At 41.9% G+C, this 20130-nt stretch overlaps 1 protein-coding gene across 1 annotated transcript in view; it reads left to right on the plus strand.

Annotated features, from left to right (window-relative positions):
• Positions 1 to 20130, plus strand: part of SI (sucrase-isomaltase (alpha-glucosidase)) — a 183921-nt gene that overhangs the window by 74961 nt on the left and 88830 nt on the right. The window contains exons 21-25 of the mRNA XM_015410796.1: positions 1592 to 1680; positions 8143 to 8192; positions 14885 to 15046; positions 17659 to 17808; positions 19279 to 19485. Of these exons, the coding sequence (XP_015266282.1) occupies positions 1592 to 1680; positions 8143 to 8192; positions 14885 to 15046; positions 17659 to 17808; positions 19279 to 19485 (658 nt within the window). The remainder of the gene's footprint in view (positions 1 to 1591; positions 1681 to 8142; positions 8193 to 14884; positions 15047 to 17658; positions 17809 to 19278; positions 19486 to 20130) is intronic.

The following is a 20130-nucleotide window of genomic DNA, read 5'->3' on the forward strand; positions in this document are numbered from 1 at the left end:
GTATTCCTGGTGCTGGGGGGGGGGGCAACAGTGGGAGGGCTTCTAGTGTCCTTGCCCCACTGCTGGACCTCCTGATGGCACCTGGTATTTTTGGCCACTGTGTGACAGAGTGTTGGACTAGATGGGCCATTGGCCTGATCCAACACTGGCTTCTCTTATATTCTTATTTTAAATAAGTTATATATTTAATCTCTATTTAAAACACTGTTTTGATGGTTCACTGCTTTAGGGACTCTAAATTGTGTGGAGACGTGGCTCACGGGTGTTTTAAATAAAGAAATGTTATCTGAAACCCACTCTCTTGTAACTTAAGCCCATTAGATCTAGTCTTACCCTCTGGAGGCAGCAGAGAGCAAGTCTTTACACTCTTCCATGTTACAACCCTTCCAGTATTTCAAGACTGCAATAATACTTTTATATGTAAGGGACTTTTTCTGTGCTGGGGAGTATGAAATACAAAATTCAGAAAATAGCAAACCATATAACATCACACCATAGTGATAAAAGAAACAAACCAAAAATGCTTGTCGTAACTTAAATACTAACCGATTTATTATAGCATAAGTGTTTTTGGGCTAGAGGCAACTTCTTCAGATACAGAAGGGCTGTGGTAGGTTGTATCTGACAGTGGGTCTCTTGCCCAACAAAGCGTATGCTTCATGAAATCAAATAGTTTATTTTTATATATAATTTTTATATTTTTATATATATTTTATATATATAAGGACAAAAACCCTAGAAACGGGAGAAATTTAGTGTCAATATAATAGCAGTAAAGCTGATATACCCAAAGGAATATAAAGTGAAATCGTTATAGTATTCCACAGTGCAATTCTGTACTATTTTGAGCATAATAAAATCCAAAGCACTTATACAAATACTTAGTTGGTGTACCACACCAAAACCTACCTAGAGTACCGTTACAAACACTACATATAACGTTTAGTGTAAAACAATTAAGCAAGTATCATATCTATAAATCCCCATCTACAAGAGCAAAGATGACACTATCAATAATATAGTGATGTATGAAGACCTTATAAATTAACCATCCATTACATTTTCATTTTTTTCTCTCTATAACGAGATTGTGATAGTCAACTTAAAATGTGATAGCTTTTAAGTTGCCACAAGACCTTCTTTATATTTTGTTTTACTGCAACAGAATAATATGGGCACCTAATAATGGCCTTTGGCCCCTCATGATAAATGCAACCTTGCCTTGCCATAGGAATGGCAGGAGTAGGTTCTCTATTGTAAACACTTAACAATAAGTGCCAGGTACTTTAATATGATGCAGGGGAAAACATTGAGGTGTGATATATTTGTATTTTTGCATGGAAAATGGTTTTATTCTTAGGCTCAATGTTTGCCATGAATTTTTATCAGTGACTGCAAAACTAAATGCACTTTTTCTTGAAAACAATCTCACGATGGTAAATTTGTGATGTTGATATTGTAGGAATGACAACCAGAGACTGAAATTTGGATTGAATCTACAGTTATTGACTGACCCCGCTAGCTGGGCTTATAAATGTAAAACTTCTGGCCACATATACTAATTAAATAGTGTCATTCTTTTTTTTAACAGCCGTGTAAATCCTATGGGACTTATAATTGCTTTAGATGACAACCAGCAAGCACAAGGAGAACTATACTGGGATGATGGTGAAAGCAGAGGTAAGGACACTGATGCTAGAAGCCATTTGTGTGTAAACACTGTCCAATTATTTTGCATAGTTGAAACCTACTAGATTATTCAAATAATAAGTAAGAATTCATGTTCCAGTTTAAGGCCAGGCCAGGTTTCGAAACCTGCTTTTACATGTATTATTCAATGGTCATTAATGGTGTTGGCAGAGTAGTTAACACAGCAACGGTGCACAACCTGATTAAAGAGTAGATAAAGGTTTATTTATGAATTAATATACTTGATAGGAAACAGGAGAGAGAGATAGGGTCCTAACTACATCTGTAGCTGAGAGGGAGGGTAAAACTGAGTGTGGCACTTCTGAGAAGAAGGGGGAAATTGCCCTGGAAGTAGCAATTTGGAGACAGACAAGGAATGACACTTAACAAGTGAGAAGGTACTGCTGACCTCATGATCCTATGTAATTGTGTTCTTGCTGCCCTCTGCAGGGTCATCTCCTATTCTTTGTTGTACACCAGACATTGCCTTTTTCAGCAATTGGCTGGCATATTAACTGCTTTATATGTATGCCCACATTTTTTTTTCTTGTGCACTGCAGTTACCCCAGTTTCCCAGTCTGATCACAACAAAACAAAGTTTGAGTCCAATGACACCTTTTAAGACCAACAAATGTCCTGGTCACACGAGTGAGATAATCCAGGGGGGAAGCAAGGCTTTTTGCTCCAGAGCAAAATGAAGTGTGGTATCACAATCAGATGGTCACCCGAGACTTTGTGCTTAGCTTGTCAGCCACTGATCACACGTTGACGGTGAAGTGTGGCAAAGGGGGGGGGGGAGAAGTGGCATGGCGCAATCACACATGTGTTTGTGCACATGCACAGTTCCACATTTGTGTGCATACCACAGAGGCTTTAAAAACAACATCCAGTGTGAGACGGGATACCAGTGTTTCCGCGATCCGACGCCCACCCATGCCCCACGTTTTCCGGAAAATACTGCATTTTCCCAGGTATCTTTTTACTCCGCATCTTCGGTGGGGCGATACGGGTTGCCGATGGGTGTTCCCATGTGATCACGCCAGTACAATCCGCCCAGTATTCGTCCCTATTGCGTGACTAATTACGTGTGTCCAGACCCACATTTTTATTCTTTGTTGGTTTTAAATCTGCCACTGGACTCAAACTTTGTTCTGCTGCTTCAGACCAACATGGCTACCCACCTGATCATAACAAAGGATTTGAATTGGTTTTTAAATTGATGAAAATCCACTAAGTAAACCGCACTGGTATTATTCATCTGGATAAAGATAATGAATGGGAAAAAACAACAAGCAAACAACTCATTTGTTTCCCTAGCTGGAGGTCAGAGGAAGATTCTCTTCCTTTTCTTCTCTGACCTCTTCCTCCTTTGCCTCCCCTCCCAAACTGTACTTTCTTTATTTTAAGTGATGACAGCTGCCAGTCAAAATTATGGTAGCAGCAACTAGGAGGCTGGGTGGCCAAGGATCCAGATGGCTAGCCAACACATGGACAGATGGGTGGGAAGAGAGTTTTTCTCTCTCCCTAGTTTCATCTTGTTGTGCTTGTGCACCCTTGGAAATGTAGTCCCCAGGATCTCTAACATTAGGAAAACTATGTTTCCCAGAGTCCACCAAGACAGATGCTGTCAAAACAATGTCCCAAAAAAAATACTGGGGAAGAAATTCCCACCACCATTAGGTCTTTTATGAGCACTTTTACAGGATGTTTATTTTAAAAAGTGTTAGATCATTGTAAAAAGGAAACTTAAAGAGATATTCTTTATGACCCTTTTACCTTAAAGCTAATCCATTCTAAAATGAACTGGTCTTCAGGATGGTCTGACCTCATGTTCATATGAGATCACTGGAGAACTGGGAATGAATCTGACTAAAATCTACCATTACTGGAAAAGTACAAAGGAAAATGGGGAAGGAGGCAGGCCTCTTTTAAGGGATAGTGGCTCCAAAGGTGACTCATCTTCTAAGTCTGCATTTATACACCCCAAGCCTCTTCTAACAAATTCTATATAGATAGCCATGTAAATTTCCTAAAGCCAAAATAACAAATGTTCTTGTGGTACTTTAAAGACATGGGGATTTATACTGGCATAAACTTTTGTCCTCAACAACCTACTTCATCTGATTCAGTTCCAAAATGAACATCAGGACAAGATTTATTAGAGATTCACTAGATTATTTTGACCCAAATTCAAGGCCCCACACATTTTCATACTATTCATATTGACATTGATTGAATAGGGATGATGGGCCATGACGTAGTAGGTTTTTGACTATCATTTATTCCCATCTCTACTGCCAACTACAGTTGACTGATGGAAGTGTCTTTTCATTGCTAGAAGCACACTGTATTAGACAAGGCAATATCTGAAGTGCTTGCAATTGTGGAAAAGAAAGAAAGAAACAACAAAATAAAAGTCAAGAAAACAGCAAATACAAAATGCAATTAAAGTATCAATTAAAAACAAGCATGATAGCCTCAAAATAAAAGAAGCAACATATAATGAATATCATAAAAGCAGCAGTACCATAAAAACATATCCAGGGGCACTCTTTTCAGTGCCTTGATCTTAAGGTTGACAGCTTCCATGGGGGGCGTGCTAAAGATCCCCTGGGATTAGAACTGATCTCCAGACTACATAAACCACTTATTAAAACATTTATCCCACTTCTCCTGGAGAAATGGCTGCTTTGAAAGGTGGACTGTATGGCATTATACTGTATCAAGGTCCCTCCTGTCCCTAAACCCTACTCTCCCAGGCTCCACCCTACAATCACCAGGTATTTCTGAACCTGAATTTGGCAATCCTACTTGAACCCAAACTGATTATGGCTTTAAAGACAAGACCCTTCTGATTTCCTGGTTATCTGCATTATAACAGGCTTGGTGTGTAGTTTGCATATGATCCAATTCTCTATGGTATTATCAATCTGTGACTGCGGGTGCTGACAGAGTATGACTCCCCCATCCACTTCCCTCTCTGAGGCAGGATTTTCCCTCCTTTTTGTGACTGAGCCAGCCTATTTCAGTTTTCTTTTTTCCTGAAGAACTCTGGCTGTCCCACCCTGTCATAATATAATATTTTGGCTGTTTCCTCAGCCCACGAGCCTCATAGGGCTAGAAGGGGCATCTAGGGTCCAACCCCCTACACAGTACAGGACCTCCAGAATCCAACCCCTGCACAATGCAGGAAATTCACAAATACTTCATCCACACGCACCCCAGCAATGCTCCCTCTAAGCTGTGGAGTCCTGTGAGCAAAAATTCTACTTTATGAGCTACTGGCATGAAAGTTGTGAGCAAGCAATTTGGCTACCGCATAAATTAGTTTGCTCTGGAGCCATCCTTCCTGAGTTGAGACAAAAATGTTTGAGCCAGAGGCTAAAACAACTGTGAGCTAGCTCACACTAACTCAGCTTAGAGGGAACATTGACCCCCAGTGATCCCTGCTCCATGCCCAGAAGATGGCAAAAAAAAAAAAAGCCTCTCCAAGATCCCAAAAATTACTGTCTGACCTCAGAGTGGCAATCAGCATTTCCCCGGGCATGTAAGAAAGGACCATGAGAACTAAGCACTGATGCAACCCTTCCTGCCCTCCCTCTCATGATCTGCATAAGTTCACAGAATCAGCATTGCTGTCAGATAGCCATCTAGCCTGTGTTTAAAAACCTCCAAAGAAGGAGAGCCAACTACCTCCCGAGGAAGCCTGTTTCACTGAGGAACTGCTCTGTCAGGAAGTTCATCGTAATGTTTAGCTGAACATTCTTTTGATTTAATTTCAATCCATTGGTTCTAGTCTGACCTTCTGGGACAACAGAAAACAACTCCTCACCATCCTCTATATGACAGCTCTTCAAGTACTTGGAGTTGGTTATCATATCACTGAGAGCCAGTTTAGTGTAGTGTGCGGACTCTAATCTGGGAGAACCTAGTTTGATTCCCCACTCGCACCAGGCTGGATGACCTTGGGCAAGCCATAGTTCTGATAAGAGCTGTTCTTGAAAAAACCCAGCCCTCCGGTCCAAAACAGTCCAGTGGCACCTTTAAGACTAAGTTTTATTCAGGTACAAGCTCTCCCTTCTCTGCAAGGACAGATCTGCATGTTCCCCCCTCCCCAATAGCTAGCAATCCAAAATGGTCCAGTGGAGCCTGAGCGGTGGGTGTTGCCTTCTGACACACTTCCAGTGATGTCAGGAGGTGTGGCATATGCAAATAAGTTATGCTAATGAGTTATGCTAATGAGCACCTGCACCTCTTTTTCTATGAAATGACCCCTGGCCCTACCTACCTCGCAGGGTGTCTGCTGTGGGGAGGGGAAGGGAAAGGAGTTTGTAAGCCACTCTGAGACACCTTTGGGTAGTGAAGGGCGGGGTATAAATCCAATCTCTTCTCTTCTTCTCAGTCATCTCCTCTCCAAGCTAAACATACCCAGCTTTTTCAACCTTTCCTCATAGGACTTTGTCTCCAGACCCCTCACCATTTTTGTTGTCCACCTCTGGACATGTTCTAGCTTGTTTATATCGTTCTTAAACTGTGGTGCCCAGAACTGAACACAGTACTCTAGGTGAGGTCTAACCAGAGCAAAGTAAAGCGATACCATCAGTTCACGTGATCTGGACACTATACTTCTTTTGATGCAGTCCAAAATCCCATTTCCCTTTTTAGCTGCCACATCACACTGCTAATTCATGTTCAGTGTGTGGTCTACTAAGACCCCTAGATCCTTTTTGCACATACTGCAGCCAAGACAAGTCTCCCCCATCCTATAATCAGATTGCTTGGAGCAGCCTGTCATTCAAGACTGCCTGTTAATTAACCCTACACAGTACTTCTAAGCTTTTAAATAGTGCAGTCCATTACAGAGGGGGGGGGGTGCACCCCCCCTCTTAATGGAAATTTTCACTGTTCACATGACTGGCTCTTAGTCCTTTCTGCATGCTTCCAGTCCCCTGTCTTCCTCTGCTGCCTCTTTAGTGGGATTTGTTCCTTGACTTAATGGCCAATGACGGTGGTGATGCAGTACTCAACTAAGCTCCTCCTCTCTCTGCCCACCTTATCAGTGTCACAAGGGAAGATAGGTTGGCATTACCGGCCACTGTCCTGCTACTTCCTGCAAAGAGACCAAGTTATTTCATATGGCTATGAAAATTCTATGTGGAAGATAAGCTTGTTCTTAGTAGGAGAAATGATGCTTTGGCCACTGCATTTTTTGCAAGCTGTTGTGCAGCTTTCTTTTTTTAAAAAGAAGCTTTGTGCAATAATAGTTACACATCTTGCTCTGAAATGCAATTCATTTCTTTTCCCTTGCAAAAAAAAGAAAGTGTGGTGTCACGTATAACCTTTCAGGCCATCTCCAGTCATTTAAATTTCATAAAAGCTTGGGCTGCCTTTAAAAAAAGAAGAAGAAAAAAGAACTGTGATTTGGCTGATAATTGCTGCAATAAATATTGAGTGCCTTGGGCTGTTGCTGATCATGCCACAATGGGAACAGGCTTTGATTCTTTCCGAGGCCTAAAGTAAGCATGTTCTATTGTACTAATTTTCAACAAACAAAACAATAGAAAATATTATCATTTTCTCAAACAAGACTTTCTAAAAAGTGATGTGGATTCTTCCTGCAATCGAAACAGTTCTGCAACTTCAGGCTTGCTAGTAAACTTTTCTTATTTTCAAGATTTTATTTTCTCTGTTAATAATGGGAATATTTAGTAGAAGTGGAGAAAAAACCTCTGGGGCTGTGTCAGAAGTTGGAGCTAAAATTGGCCAGTGATATCTTGGAGGGTGGCAGTGATGTCTTGTTGGGAGGCCCCCTCAGCCACCTAAAGGAGAGAGACTTGGAGCTGAAAGCACATCTGATGGACTTTCCTTCCAATCCTTCCCTGCTGATCCTTCACTGCTTCCTCTCCATATCATCACCGCTGCCTCCTTCATCCCTTATGCCACTGAAGTGTCTGCCTTTGCCACCACTTTCTCTATACTCCTGTCCTGCTCTCTTACTCCTGGTAATCCTTTCTTCTTCTCCTCCTCCCGCCTGTCCTACCACCTTGCTCCTTCCTGCTGTCACCATGTCATTTGCCTTTCCCTAACCCTTCTGATGCTCTTTTTCATCCTGCCATCTGTTGTAATGGCAAACATGGTCTTATGAGCTCATGCAAGGAAAGAAATCACTTCTTTGCTTTTTTTTGTTTGGTTTTTAGTCTAATATTTTAGATCCCCTCCTCATTTGTAGAAACATCCCCTTACATGTATATGGCTGTATTGTGTGTGGGCTGTTTTTTTTTTTTTAATTGCACTCTGGAATAGCAGCATTGAGATGAGATTGTATTTAATCAATACTTCAATAGTATTTGCTTCCTCAGAGTAATGTAGCTAGTATTACTTTTAATATGATTTAATAAATTTTTGCCATGTGACATTTTTTAATCAACTGTGCATTTCATTCCCAATATTTAGATGCATTGTCATCAGGAAACTATCTCCTTTATCAATTTACTGTCAGCGACGTAAGTACATTTTCAATAAAACTACAGTTTAAATGAATGCAATTCCCAAAGTTCTTGTTAAGATTTGGGGGAGAGGGTTGAAGTTAAATATTTCCTAGATATTTACTGAATACAGAAATATTTATCCAAATGTTTAATATCTGTATTTCATATCCAGAATTTGGTTTTTATATATAATTATCAAACATTTATATATGATATATATATATATATCATACAATTATCATTTATATATGATTGTAGCAATTTATATATGATAATTATCAAACAATCAGGGCTCTAGTCGGGGGGGAGCTCTCAGGTACGGAGCTCCGGAAGAGAACCTCTAGGGGGCGGGGCGGTCACGTGGTGAAGCCCCGCCCCTTCTTTACCCCGCCCTCTGCTTCGATCCTCATTCCGTTTGGGAATGAGGATGAAGCAGGAGGGTAAGTAGCCGGGCCTTCTGACACACTTCCGGTGATGTCAGGGGGTGTGGCCTTCTGTCACTTCCGGTGATGTCAGGGGGTGTGGCATATGCAAATAAGTTATGCTAATGAGTTATGCTAATGAGCTCCGGCAGCTCTTTTTCTACAACAAGACCCCTGCAAACAATTATCAAACAAATATATATAATTATCAAACATATAATTGTTTGATGGTTTACATGCTGTAGGGTTGGATTCAGGTTTGCAGATATATTTGTTTTCCTGCCCCTAGAGACCCTAGGGACTTTGAAACCACTGTGCTTGCAACGTGAAAAGGGAATTGACCAAAATTACCTCCCCCCACAAACTGTGTCAAGCTTGAGCTTCACTCATATGAAGGTGAAGGGTGCAATATCATGCTGTAGTGTCCTATCCCACAAGGCATGTTGTTCCGGTAAATCCCACTGTGATAGTCCTTTTCTACCAGCTGAGGGGAACCACACAGCCTCCTATGATTTTGGGGGAAATTAGTTTTAAACTATACACCTCCCCTCAGTTACCAGGTGTTGTTAAGGTATCAAATTTTGTAGTGAGTAGGGATGGGCATAAACTGGAAAAATGGAGGTTCATGGAGGTTTGTGGTTTGGAGTTTTCACAAACCCCAAACTTACATGAACTTCTCCATTGCACAAACTGTTTCTTGCTTCAGTAAGTTCATGGGGTCACAGCCCCGCCCAGAAGTGAGCTCCAAAGACATTTAAATGCCTTTGGAGCTCACTGAAACCACAGTCACATCCAGAAGTGAGCCCCAAAGGCATTTAAATGCATTTGGAGCCCACCTCTGGGTTAGCCTGACTGAGCTCCAAGAGTGAGTTCTGAAGACCTTTATAAGGCGGCCTGATTTGACTCAGCTCACTCTTAGATCTCAGTTGGGTCACTTGGGTTACTATAAAGGCTTTTGGAGCTCACTTTGGTCGGACCACAGACCAGTGGTGGGCTCTGATGGCATTTAAATGCCTTTGGAGCTCAACTGTATTCAGGCTGCCGGACCCAGAAGTAAGCTCTGAAGGTATATAAATGCCTTCAGAGCCCGCATAAACCCTCCCATGAACCTCATGAACCTCCATGAAAAAAATGGAGGTATTTATGGCAGATTTGTGGAAGACATATTCTCTCAAACCTCTGGTTCACTAACCGGCCTGGTTCATGCACAAATTGGGGTTCGCTTATCAGTTTGTGCCCGTCCGTAGCAGTGAGCAAATAGAATACAGAGATCACTGAGGCAGGAGTTCTATGTAAACAACACAGAAGAGTTATTTATTTATAGGGTGGTTTCAAGGAACAGATCAGCAGCACAGGTTTCCAGGTAGACAAACGAGAAACATGGCTGAGGCACATAAATTTAAGCTAGTTATGGCTTCAGAGTGTGGTTTTAATTTTCATTAATACTTTCAGTCACAAGTAGGCCTTTGCTGACTAGCCATTAGGTTGGATCCTCTCACCCACACAGGATTCCACCACACCAGCCTGCCATTTCCCAAGAGTCAGACTAAGTGGTACCAGGTCTGCTCATTACCAGAGACAAGCCTAATATCTGGGTACTCCATTCTCTCTCAGAGGTAGAGCTAAACCATTCTGCCATACTACCAAGCAGAGTTATCCCTCACTCTATCTGATTTTTTTTTATGAGGCAGACCTAAGCTATCACTGCTCTCTCTCTCTGGGGCAGAACTCAACTCCCTCTGCAGTCTCCCTGAGGCAGCCTTGAACTCAGCTATTCCCTGCTGTGCTTCCCTTTAACATTCCAGCACCCTCCTGTAGGATTGTCAGGTCCCTCCTGGCAATCGACAGGGAAGGGGGGACTTACTGGGAGTGGGAGGGAGGCCCAGCCAACATTGTAGCAATGTGTCTACATCACTTCTGACATGACCTGGAGGTGACATCATCACATAGCAACATCAGGGTGACACTCTGGTATTTGGGCAAAAACCTCTGTGGTAAATTTGGGTTCTACCATAGAGTTTTCCCCCCAAATACCAGAATGTCACCACATCACTGATGTGATGACATCACTTCTGGATCATGCTGGAGGTGACATAGACATGTTGCTGCAACGTTGGCTGGGCTTCGTTCTTTCTCCAAGTAAGCCCCTACTCCGGTCAGCTGATTGGTGGTGGGACCTGTCAGCAGGGGACCGCTGCCTCTACCAAGGGTCTGTGTACCCTACCCTCCTGAAAGGTGACTGGATGCTGGAGCAGCACTCTGATAGCCTCAGCTGAGTGACTGACTTTTTCCCTTCAGAAGCAGGACAGCTTCCTGTCCATCACACCCTCAAATCTCAGTATTCACTTTTTGGGGAGATCTGGGGAAAGCACTTCTTTGGATTTGTTTTATTTGTGGAAGTTCTGAATCCAATTCATTGTATTTCATATTTGACAATAATTGTTCATCATGTAATATGATTTACTATGTGACAGATAAGTGTCAAACACTGATGTTTAGTATGACATCATATCTGACAGCTGAAGAAATAACATTTAAGATAACAGCCAAAACAATTAAAAATTGACACATTGTTAAATCACTCAAAATATGAATTTTAAACTTCACATTCAAAATCCGAGTGAAGAAATTAACAATGGCCCCTGCCACACGGGCAGGAAACTGCAGAAGAGAAGTGTGGCTGTTTGCCCCGGGGCAAACTAACATGCAGTAAAGCGATCAGACCTACTGTGGAGGTTCTGTGGAGGTACTGTGGAGCTTCCGTGGGTAGGGAGAGGTGCCGATCACAACACACGCCTGCGCGCAATGAAGAAGCGCACGGCGCGGCGAACTGGTTTTCTTTTTTTGTGTACACTACGAATGCGCATGCTCCATTGGGTGCGTTTGCGCATCCACGGAGACTTGGGGGGAAAAAAACCCTTTTCCGCAAGGGGACATGGGCGGGCGCCGGATGCCACCGGAAACGCGATCAGACGCCCGCCCTTGCCCCGCAGTTTCTGGAAACTAGTACCTCCAAGGTACTAGTTTTTTGCTGCGCTTTTTCGGCAGGAAACCTCAGTTGTGCCACGGAAGCGCTACGCTTCCCAGATGTGCTGGTGAGATCGCGACCGGAAACTCCGCTTGTCTTCCGTATCTCTTGCGTGGCTAATGTTGCGTGTGACCGCAGCCAAAGTTAGCAATTATTGAATGTTTGTGAATACTCATATCATCTTTATTTAGCATTTTATTTTCACACAATTAGCACCTTCTTTTCAAGAATCTTCCATTGTATTTATTCTAATAAATTAACTAATACCATTATTTCATTATCTATACTAATAAGATTTACATTGCTAGGCATGAGAATTGCAAGTCAGTGAATACTTTTCATCCTACTTATATGTTAAGGAATGCATTCAAAGCATCAGGATAAATCTCCTGGGAATGATTTAGGTGTTTTTCACATAAGGAGGGGGTTTTGTGGTTTCTGTTTTGCTGTTGCAGCTGCAGATGAAGCACATCAGCAAGGCCTCCGCGTGGAAGGTTTCTCCACACTAGGGGTGTGCAAAAAAATAATAATTCGGTCCATTCAGATTCGGCCGAATCGGGCAGAATCAATTTCGGGCTGGCAGTAAGACTCCCACATGTCAGTTTTGTCAGTAGCAGCAGATTAGGGAGTCTTTCGGCCAGCCGAATGTCAATTTCAGCCCCATTATATCCTATGGGCCGTTGAAGTCAATGGTGAAAACATAGGGTATATTCTGGGGGCTGGAGGGAAAGGGGCTTGATGGAGAGACTCCAAACTCTCAGGGTAGCTTCTGGAGCCTCTCCCCAAGATACCAACCAAGTTTCAAAAGTATTGGACCAGGGGGTCCAATTCTACGGGCCCTCAAACAGGTTGCCCCATCCCCTCCATTGTTCTCTATAGTGAGAAAAACAGTTATTTTTGGACGAACCGAATGCACATCCCTACTCCACACCTTTCCTGCCCCAGTCTTCCAGAACTGGCCACCAGGACTTCTGCAATTAAAAATGAAAACCTCAGCACAAGAATATTGTTATATCAGTATACCACTGTAAAAATGGGTGTAGCATATTCTCTGAATTCCCAGCTTCCATTTATTTTTACATCTTTAGCCCTGCAAATATATGCCTTTTCCCTTATATCTCTGCAAAGGAAGGAACTAGAAGCATAATTTTTAAAAAACAAGAAAGCCGAGAGTTCGAGACCCTGCTATGTGTATTTTTTTTACAGGTGTATATTGATAGAACAATATTGAACTGCTGATCTAAAATAATAATATTAAAAAGTCCTCTGGTAGCAGGGGGAGAAATAAATGACAGCCACAAGGACAGGGTTAGGGAAAATGTCTGCCATGTGGGCCAGAAAATCCGAATTTGCTGGTGTTGCCAGGTCCTGTCCACTTGCCAGTGGGGGACTTTGGAGGGGTGTCCCTGGGGACTGGCATCCCTAGAATTCACCCACCCATTTAGCAGCCATCTAAGTTTTACTTCACTTTTCCCTCAAACTTTGGAGAAAAGCAGGTTTGAGAAAGGTCAGAGAAAACCTGGGGAAAGGCCCAAAGGTTCACAAAATGCACCATTATGCTATGGGCAAGCAGGAAAAATAACAAAAACAAACAAACAAAAAACACTTCTCAAACACATTGTCCTTGGGGGACAGAATCCATTAGTGACCACTTATATTATGACCACCCTAGGGTTTGGTGTAGTGGTTAAGTGTGCAGACTCTTATCTGGGAGAACCGGGTTTCATTCCCCACTCCTCCACTTGCAGCTGCTGGATGACCTTGGGCAAGCCATAGTTCTGTCAGAGCTGTTCTCTCAAAGACAGTTCTGGAAAGAACTCTCTCAACCCCGCCTGCCTAACAGGGTGTCCTTTATGGGGAGGGGAAGGGAAAGGAGTTTGTAAGCCACTCTGAGACTCCGAGTGAAGGGCAGGGTATGAATCCAATCTCCTCCTCCTCAGTGGAATAACAATGTGGTAAATTAATTTCAGTTCATTAGCTGGGGGTTAAATCATTATTTTACATTTACTTCTCCATTGAGACTCCTGGCCATATAGGGGACACCACAGGTTTGTTAGACATTGAATTTAGAATCTGGATTTAAGGATGGAACCAAATTTCACATCCAGACCACTGCAGTCCCTGTTTTGATTTCACATTTCTCCTTGTGTGTGTGTGTGTGGGGGGGGGAACATGCAAAATCTTTCCCCAGTAAATGTACGGAATTTGTAAATGTTATTAAATTGTATATAAAATACTATTAAAGTGGTGTAATAGAAATAAAATCAGAAATGCCTGCAAAGAAAAGGGGCATAATGAAAAGGCTCACAGAAATGTTTGTGGAGGTAAGAATTAATATTTATTTATTTATTTATTAGATTTATATCCCACCCTCCCCAAATGGGCTCAGGGCGGCTAACAAAGAGGCATATGCCATGACTGAACAACTAAAAACAGAATAAAACAATCATCATAAACAAAGTGCTGGTGCTCTAGATATTAATTCTTATCAGTCCAAGGTGGGGTTCCTTCGACCAACCTAACTCATCAGCATAAGTTCCGGATAATACTATCATCTCTTCCTGACCAGTTCTTCAGGTCATCTGGTCGTCTTCCCAGGGCCAGCTCATATCCAGATCGAATCCACCCTCAAAGATGGCAACTCGGTGGTGGTACAGTGGCAGTGGCGGCTCCTGGCGGAAGAGCTCCGTCTTGCAGGCCCTGTGGAACTGTGCAAGGTCCTGCAGGGCCCAAATCTCCCATGGGAGATTTGCCTATGAGTAAATCTGCTTAACATTGATTCTGTTAGGTCACTATTCATTCATAACATTTGGCTGTCACAAGAGAACACCTGCTGTTTGGCTTTCCCCCAAAGGATAGTGCTCAAACTAGACAAGATACTGGAAGATGACCGGTGCTTGCACATGGGCAAGCACAGGCTTTTGCCCGCCCTCCACACATCCTTGAATGAAATCAGGGGGAGCGGCAGAGCCTATAAGGCCTATCAGAAGGAACTGGCTGGCCGGAGTTGGGGACTGCAGCCAGGCAGCCGCCATTCCAGCCAAGGAAGAGCTCCCCACCTGCCTGCCCTCTTTGTCAGACCATGTGGGATTAGCCAGTCACTGGTTTTGGTGCTATGCAGGAATTTTTTGGGCTTCCTCACATTGGCTGAGAGTGGATTGAAATAAGTGTGTGAAAGTGTGAAAGTGCCCAAACGGATAACGTTTCCATTGCTTAATCCTAAAATCTCTATATCATCTAAATACCTTGTCTTTTAGGGAACCTTACTCATGAATCCAGTACACAAGACCTACCAAGATCCAAATAGTATAATGTTTGAAGAAATCAGAATTCTTGGTTTACCTCTTAAGCCTACAGAAGTGACGGTGAACTCAAATCCTCTGAATATCAGCCTTGTCAGTTACAATGCAGCAGATAAGGTAAATATGACTGTTTTAATAAATGCCAGGAACTGAAGCTTTTCCAATATGCTTCCCAAGTGGCATAGAATCAGATTAGAGGTACTTTTTTAAAAAAAAGAAAAGAAAGAAAACTAAATGCAATTGTGTACACTAATTTGTATGGATATAATTACACCAGTTACATGTACCTTGATGCCAAAACTAGATGTTAAACAAAAGCAATTGATGTAGCTGAAAATGCTAGCGTTTCCTTGTTCTTCCATAACTTATAGCAGAATTTACCAGTGTTCTGATGTTATGACCTTAGTATTTCCTCACCATACTTCACAACATTGGCTTCTTCTTGAAGTGGCCCAGGGAAATAGAGGTACAGAATGTTTTGCCATCAGGACTTGGGTGAGTTCTACAAAAGGGCAGGGTAGAATGAGAATGACATTCATTTAGCGTGCCTAACATCTAATTCAGTTCTGCATGAAGTAAAACTGTCAAGCAACTATTTAACAATGTGATTATCTTCAGTAACTGGGACATACAATCATTGTTGGTAGTTTGCCCAATAGTTCTTAAGTTTTGGAAAGATATTGTGCAACAAATAAGTTATATTACTGGACATACGATTCCTTTTACAATACACTCAATACTGTTGAACGTTTGGCCTTACTTAGACATTCCCAATGTACAAAAAACCCTAATTGTAACACTATTATTAGTAGCTAAAAAAGTAATTGCCTCTCATTGGAAGGCCTCCCAGCTACCTGAGGTAAAGGAGTGGTATATGTGTCTGCGGGTAAAGGAGTGGTATATGTGTCTGCGGGACTATATAGTTTTTGACAAAATGTTAAGAGGTCAAGTGAGTATCCTACGTCTGAATCAAACTTTCTGAATAAGTGGTACCCAGTACTGGAAAAAAAACCCTTTAAAGAATGTAGATTCCCCATATTCCTTTAGCAATCATCATTATTTCAGTTTCATTTTGTTAATGTAATGATTAAGATTTGTATAAGGCAGTATTGAAATCTGCCTTGTAGTATAGGTATTTCAACTCTGTTGATGTTTGTTGATGTTCTGTTACTGGTTGATGTTTTATCACTGGTTGATGTCATTTTTGAGTATTTTTTCTCAATATTTTTTTTAAAAAAACAACCCTATGTGATTATCTTCAGTAACTGGGACATCATATGCATTGGTCTATAGTTACCAAGAAACAGTTAAATTAGAAACTAGTGTTATTAGATAGCTGACTGGTGTAGTACAAAGGTAAGGACAGATATTTGCTATTGCACAACAGAGTCTAAGCTTCTGGAATGTGGATCATGTTGAATCATAGAATCTTAGAGTTAGAAGGGGCCATACAGGCCATCTAGTCCAACCCCCTGCTTGATACTGGTAGGTCTGCAGAAAATATATTGTGGGAACTCTATGCTCATCAAGACTTGAAGGTGAGTCAGAACTAAGGTGTCTAACTGAGGTTGAAACCATGACAATTGCTTTCATAATATAGGTTTGCCAAACCCCCTGGTTTGGCAGGGGTCCCCTGCTTTTTTGAGGCTTCTACCCACTGGCTACCAGCTGGCTGCCAGGGGAAGCCCCACCCCCAAGCCCCAACACCCACCGCCACCCCTCTCCCTTGAGGGAGAGGAGGGAGAGGGGTGGCTGAGGGCCAGCCACATGCCCAATCTCCACTTAGAGATTTTAAATAAAGCATCAGACTTACAGAAAATGCAGGCTAAGCTTCTATCATCTGGGCCTCAAGCGTGTACACACACAGTGAAGCTTGCCTATATCCGAGACCCCATGTATAACTAAAACTAGGCATCTTATATCCTAAATGCCCGGCTACCAGTCAAATAATCACCAATTACGCTATCCCAAACACTTGGATGAGCCAGGCCATCTTGCACCTGGTGTCCAGTAGGGGGAAGAAACAACCCAAGCTTTGAAGATAAGTTCTGCTAACAAGCCTGAGTTCTCTTGAAAGTGGCCAAACACCATCCTCTCACAAGACTCAGAGCAAAGAAGCACCAGCATGTAAGTAAGATAGAGGCACGCAGACCATTCAGAGAAACAGTATTATAATATTCTGATTCTAAACTCCAGGGAAGTATGAAAATGCCCCGAAAGCCCAGTGGCATAGGTGATTACAAACCTGTTGAAAATCTACAATTCCGTTTATTCTACATGCCAATAAATGCTGAAACGGCATATATATACACACACTGATATCAAATAGGCTCAGATGCTAATGATCAGAGCTCTAATACATGAGCATAGGAACCCAAATCATTGGTCATCAGACATCATCTCAGTTTATACTGTATTATGTATCTAAATACATAATCATCAGACATCTTCTCATTTTATACTATATTATGTATCTAAATACATAATACACACCCACTGTCCAACTATGAAGGATATAGGCATGTTTGAACAACTTTAAAATACATGGAATCAAAAACCAATTAAATGATCAAGACTCCCAAACCAATGTGGCTGTTTTTACAAGAGGATATGGTTTATGATTAATTAATGTTATGGTATTTTGAATCTCAAATTAACTTCTGACAGGTGGGATGAATAAGTGTTATGGAATTATTGACCAAAGGGGGCTTTTATTTTGATTTTCAAAGGTTGCCCACATAACAGGTTTTCAACTTAAAGTAGGAGATCAACACACCATCAAATGGAACCAGGTCGTTAGCGAAATTGACAGATTTGATTGTCATCCTTACCCAGATGCAACACAAAGCAGTTGTGAAGCTCTTGGCTGCACCTGGCAGGTAAGCAAAAATACATTGCACAGATTATTTTTCTAGATTTTTCTTTCCGTTCTTAGCTGTTATAATTGATTTGCCCATAGTCCTAGGCCTGACTCTAAATGATACTAGAACGACTATGCAAGCTTTTTGATGGTTGAGATGGCCCTTGAAATTGTTGGAATTTGTGTGGTGTGGTGATTAGAGTGCTGACCTAGGATCTGGGAATCATTGGCCAGGTACATATCACAGCATCTATCTGATAAGCCATAGTGAACTCACATGTTAAGTAGAAAAGAGTAAGAGTCCAGTAGCACTTTAAAGACTAACAAAATTTGTGGTAGGGTGTGAGCTTTTGTGAGTCACTGCTCGCTTCTTCAGATGCTAAGTGAACTCCTATGCCTTTGCCACTTGGATGCATGGTTCCTAAAGTTTTCACTGAATTGATTAGCAAAATAATTTGGACTCCCTGGCACGAAGGGTGTGCCTGAGCATGTACTGGAATATCCATACCTTAAAGAATGAATAAATGCAGCCTTTTGTCCTGCTAGCCTGCCCTCCTGACTACTGATTCCCCATACAAATGTATGTTTCCTTGGGGAGGGGGAATTCTGGGTGAATTTCCTTGTGTTTGTTTTTTCCCCAAGCTTCTTGGTGGACTCCCAACAAAACCTCTGAGAAGTTTCTAAGAAAGCTAAGTGTAAATGAAATAATTATCATCTGTGGTGTATATGTGAGTGGTGTAACCCATCACTGATAAATATTGGAGGTTTTTTTTTAAAAAAAATATTGAGATAACATAAAATTGCATTACTTGTGACATATATAGTTAAATATAACCATTCATCTGGAAAGAGAGATACATCCAATAAGTTGAAACAGAATAACAAGTATTAAATTTGAAGGTACAACCATTTAGAATAGCAAAGAACCGTATAAACAGCAAAACTGGTAAACATATCTGATGCTATATTAATAATCATTGTGGTGGGGTCCTATGAAGCACAGAGGTGCCATAGCATTTCACAAGGGATTTGACTCTACACCAGCGTAAATTAAAATAAAATATAGTAGAGAGGGAGATGATAGGGGGGGAAGACAAAGGACAGATTAGAAGAAATATTGGATGTTGATACATTTCTTTCTCTTTTGGGGGGGTATTTTTATATTTGTGTGCATGTTCGTGTGTGTGTGTGTGTGTGTGCGCGCGCCTGTGCCTGGAAGTCATCACAACCTCTGGTGACTCCTAGTGGGGCATGGAGGACATTCAGAGAAGTGGCTGCCTGCCTCTGGCCTCCTGGCCCTAGTATCCCTTGGAGGTCTCCCATCCAAATACTTGCCAGGGTTGTCCCTGCTTAGCTTCTGAGATCTGGTGAGACTGGGCTTGCCTGGGCTGTCCAGGTCAAGGTGTTGATAAATTTCTTAGTGAATCTATCTGTTTTGAAAATTCTTTTTGCTATGCTACATGGTCACAAAATGTGTTTTCATTTCCAGTCAACTTCTAATCCAGGAATTCCACACTGTTTCTACCCTCCTAACTATGGTTATACAGTCGAACAAGTTTTATATTCAGCGTCTGGTTTAGTTGCAAACCTTGGGAGACCTATTACATCCACTAGACACGCTAAAGCAACAATAACACCTATTAACACACTTCGCTTGGAGGTGAAATATCACGAGAACAACATGCTTCAATTTAAGGTAAATTCACTGAAATTATTGTAAATTAATTGGGTTGGATCCAACCAGCTTTTCAGCTGGAACCAAGGAACCAAGAGATCCCAATGATCACCTTAAACGATGGTCAATACCATCTGACCGTGGGATTGCCCTGGGAAGCTCAGCCATACACGATGTGGTATTAACAACATGGTATTGGTATGAGCGATCAACTGGACAGTGGTACCCAAACGGGGCTGACTGAAGATAACCACTCAAGACCATCTCGACCGGAAGATAACTACGCAAGACCATCTGTCTAATGAAGCACTTTATTGTTATTTATTGTTATTGCTATCATTACAATTGTGATTTTACTGTTTTATTGGGTTTTATGCTGGGCTTGTCCCCCTTGTAAGCCGCCCTGAGCCCGCTAGCGGGGAGGGCGGTGTAAAAATGCCTTAAATAAATAAATAAATAAAATTAAAATGGGGGCTTATATTGGGGATTTTGAGACCTGCACAGACAAAAGCCTTGAGGGATAAGGGTGGACAATCTGGGGTGAGAGGAAGAGAAGGGGCATCAGCTAGGCTTTTGATACTCCCCCCCCCCCATTTGTTGCATCTCACCTAGGCTGAAACATGGCAAACTTTTCAGGATGGGAGATCAGAAGACCCTGACTTCCAG

The sequence above is a fragment of the Gekko japonicus genome, unplaced genomic scaffold (assembly GCF_001447785.1).
Source record: "Gekko japonicus isolate JY-2015 unplaced genomic scaffold, Gekko_japonicus_V1.1 scaffold267, whole genome shotgun sequence".
Classification (NCBI taxonomy): domain Eukaryota; kingdom Metazoa; phylum Chordata; class Lepidosauria; order Squamata; family Gekkonidae; genus Gekko; species Gekko japonicus.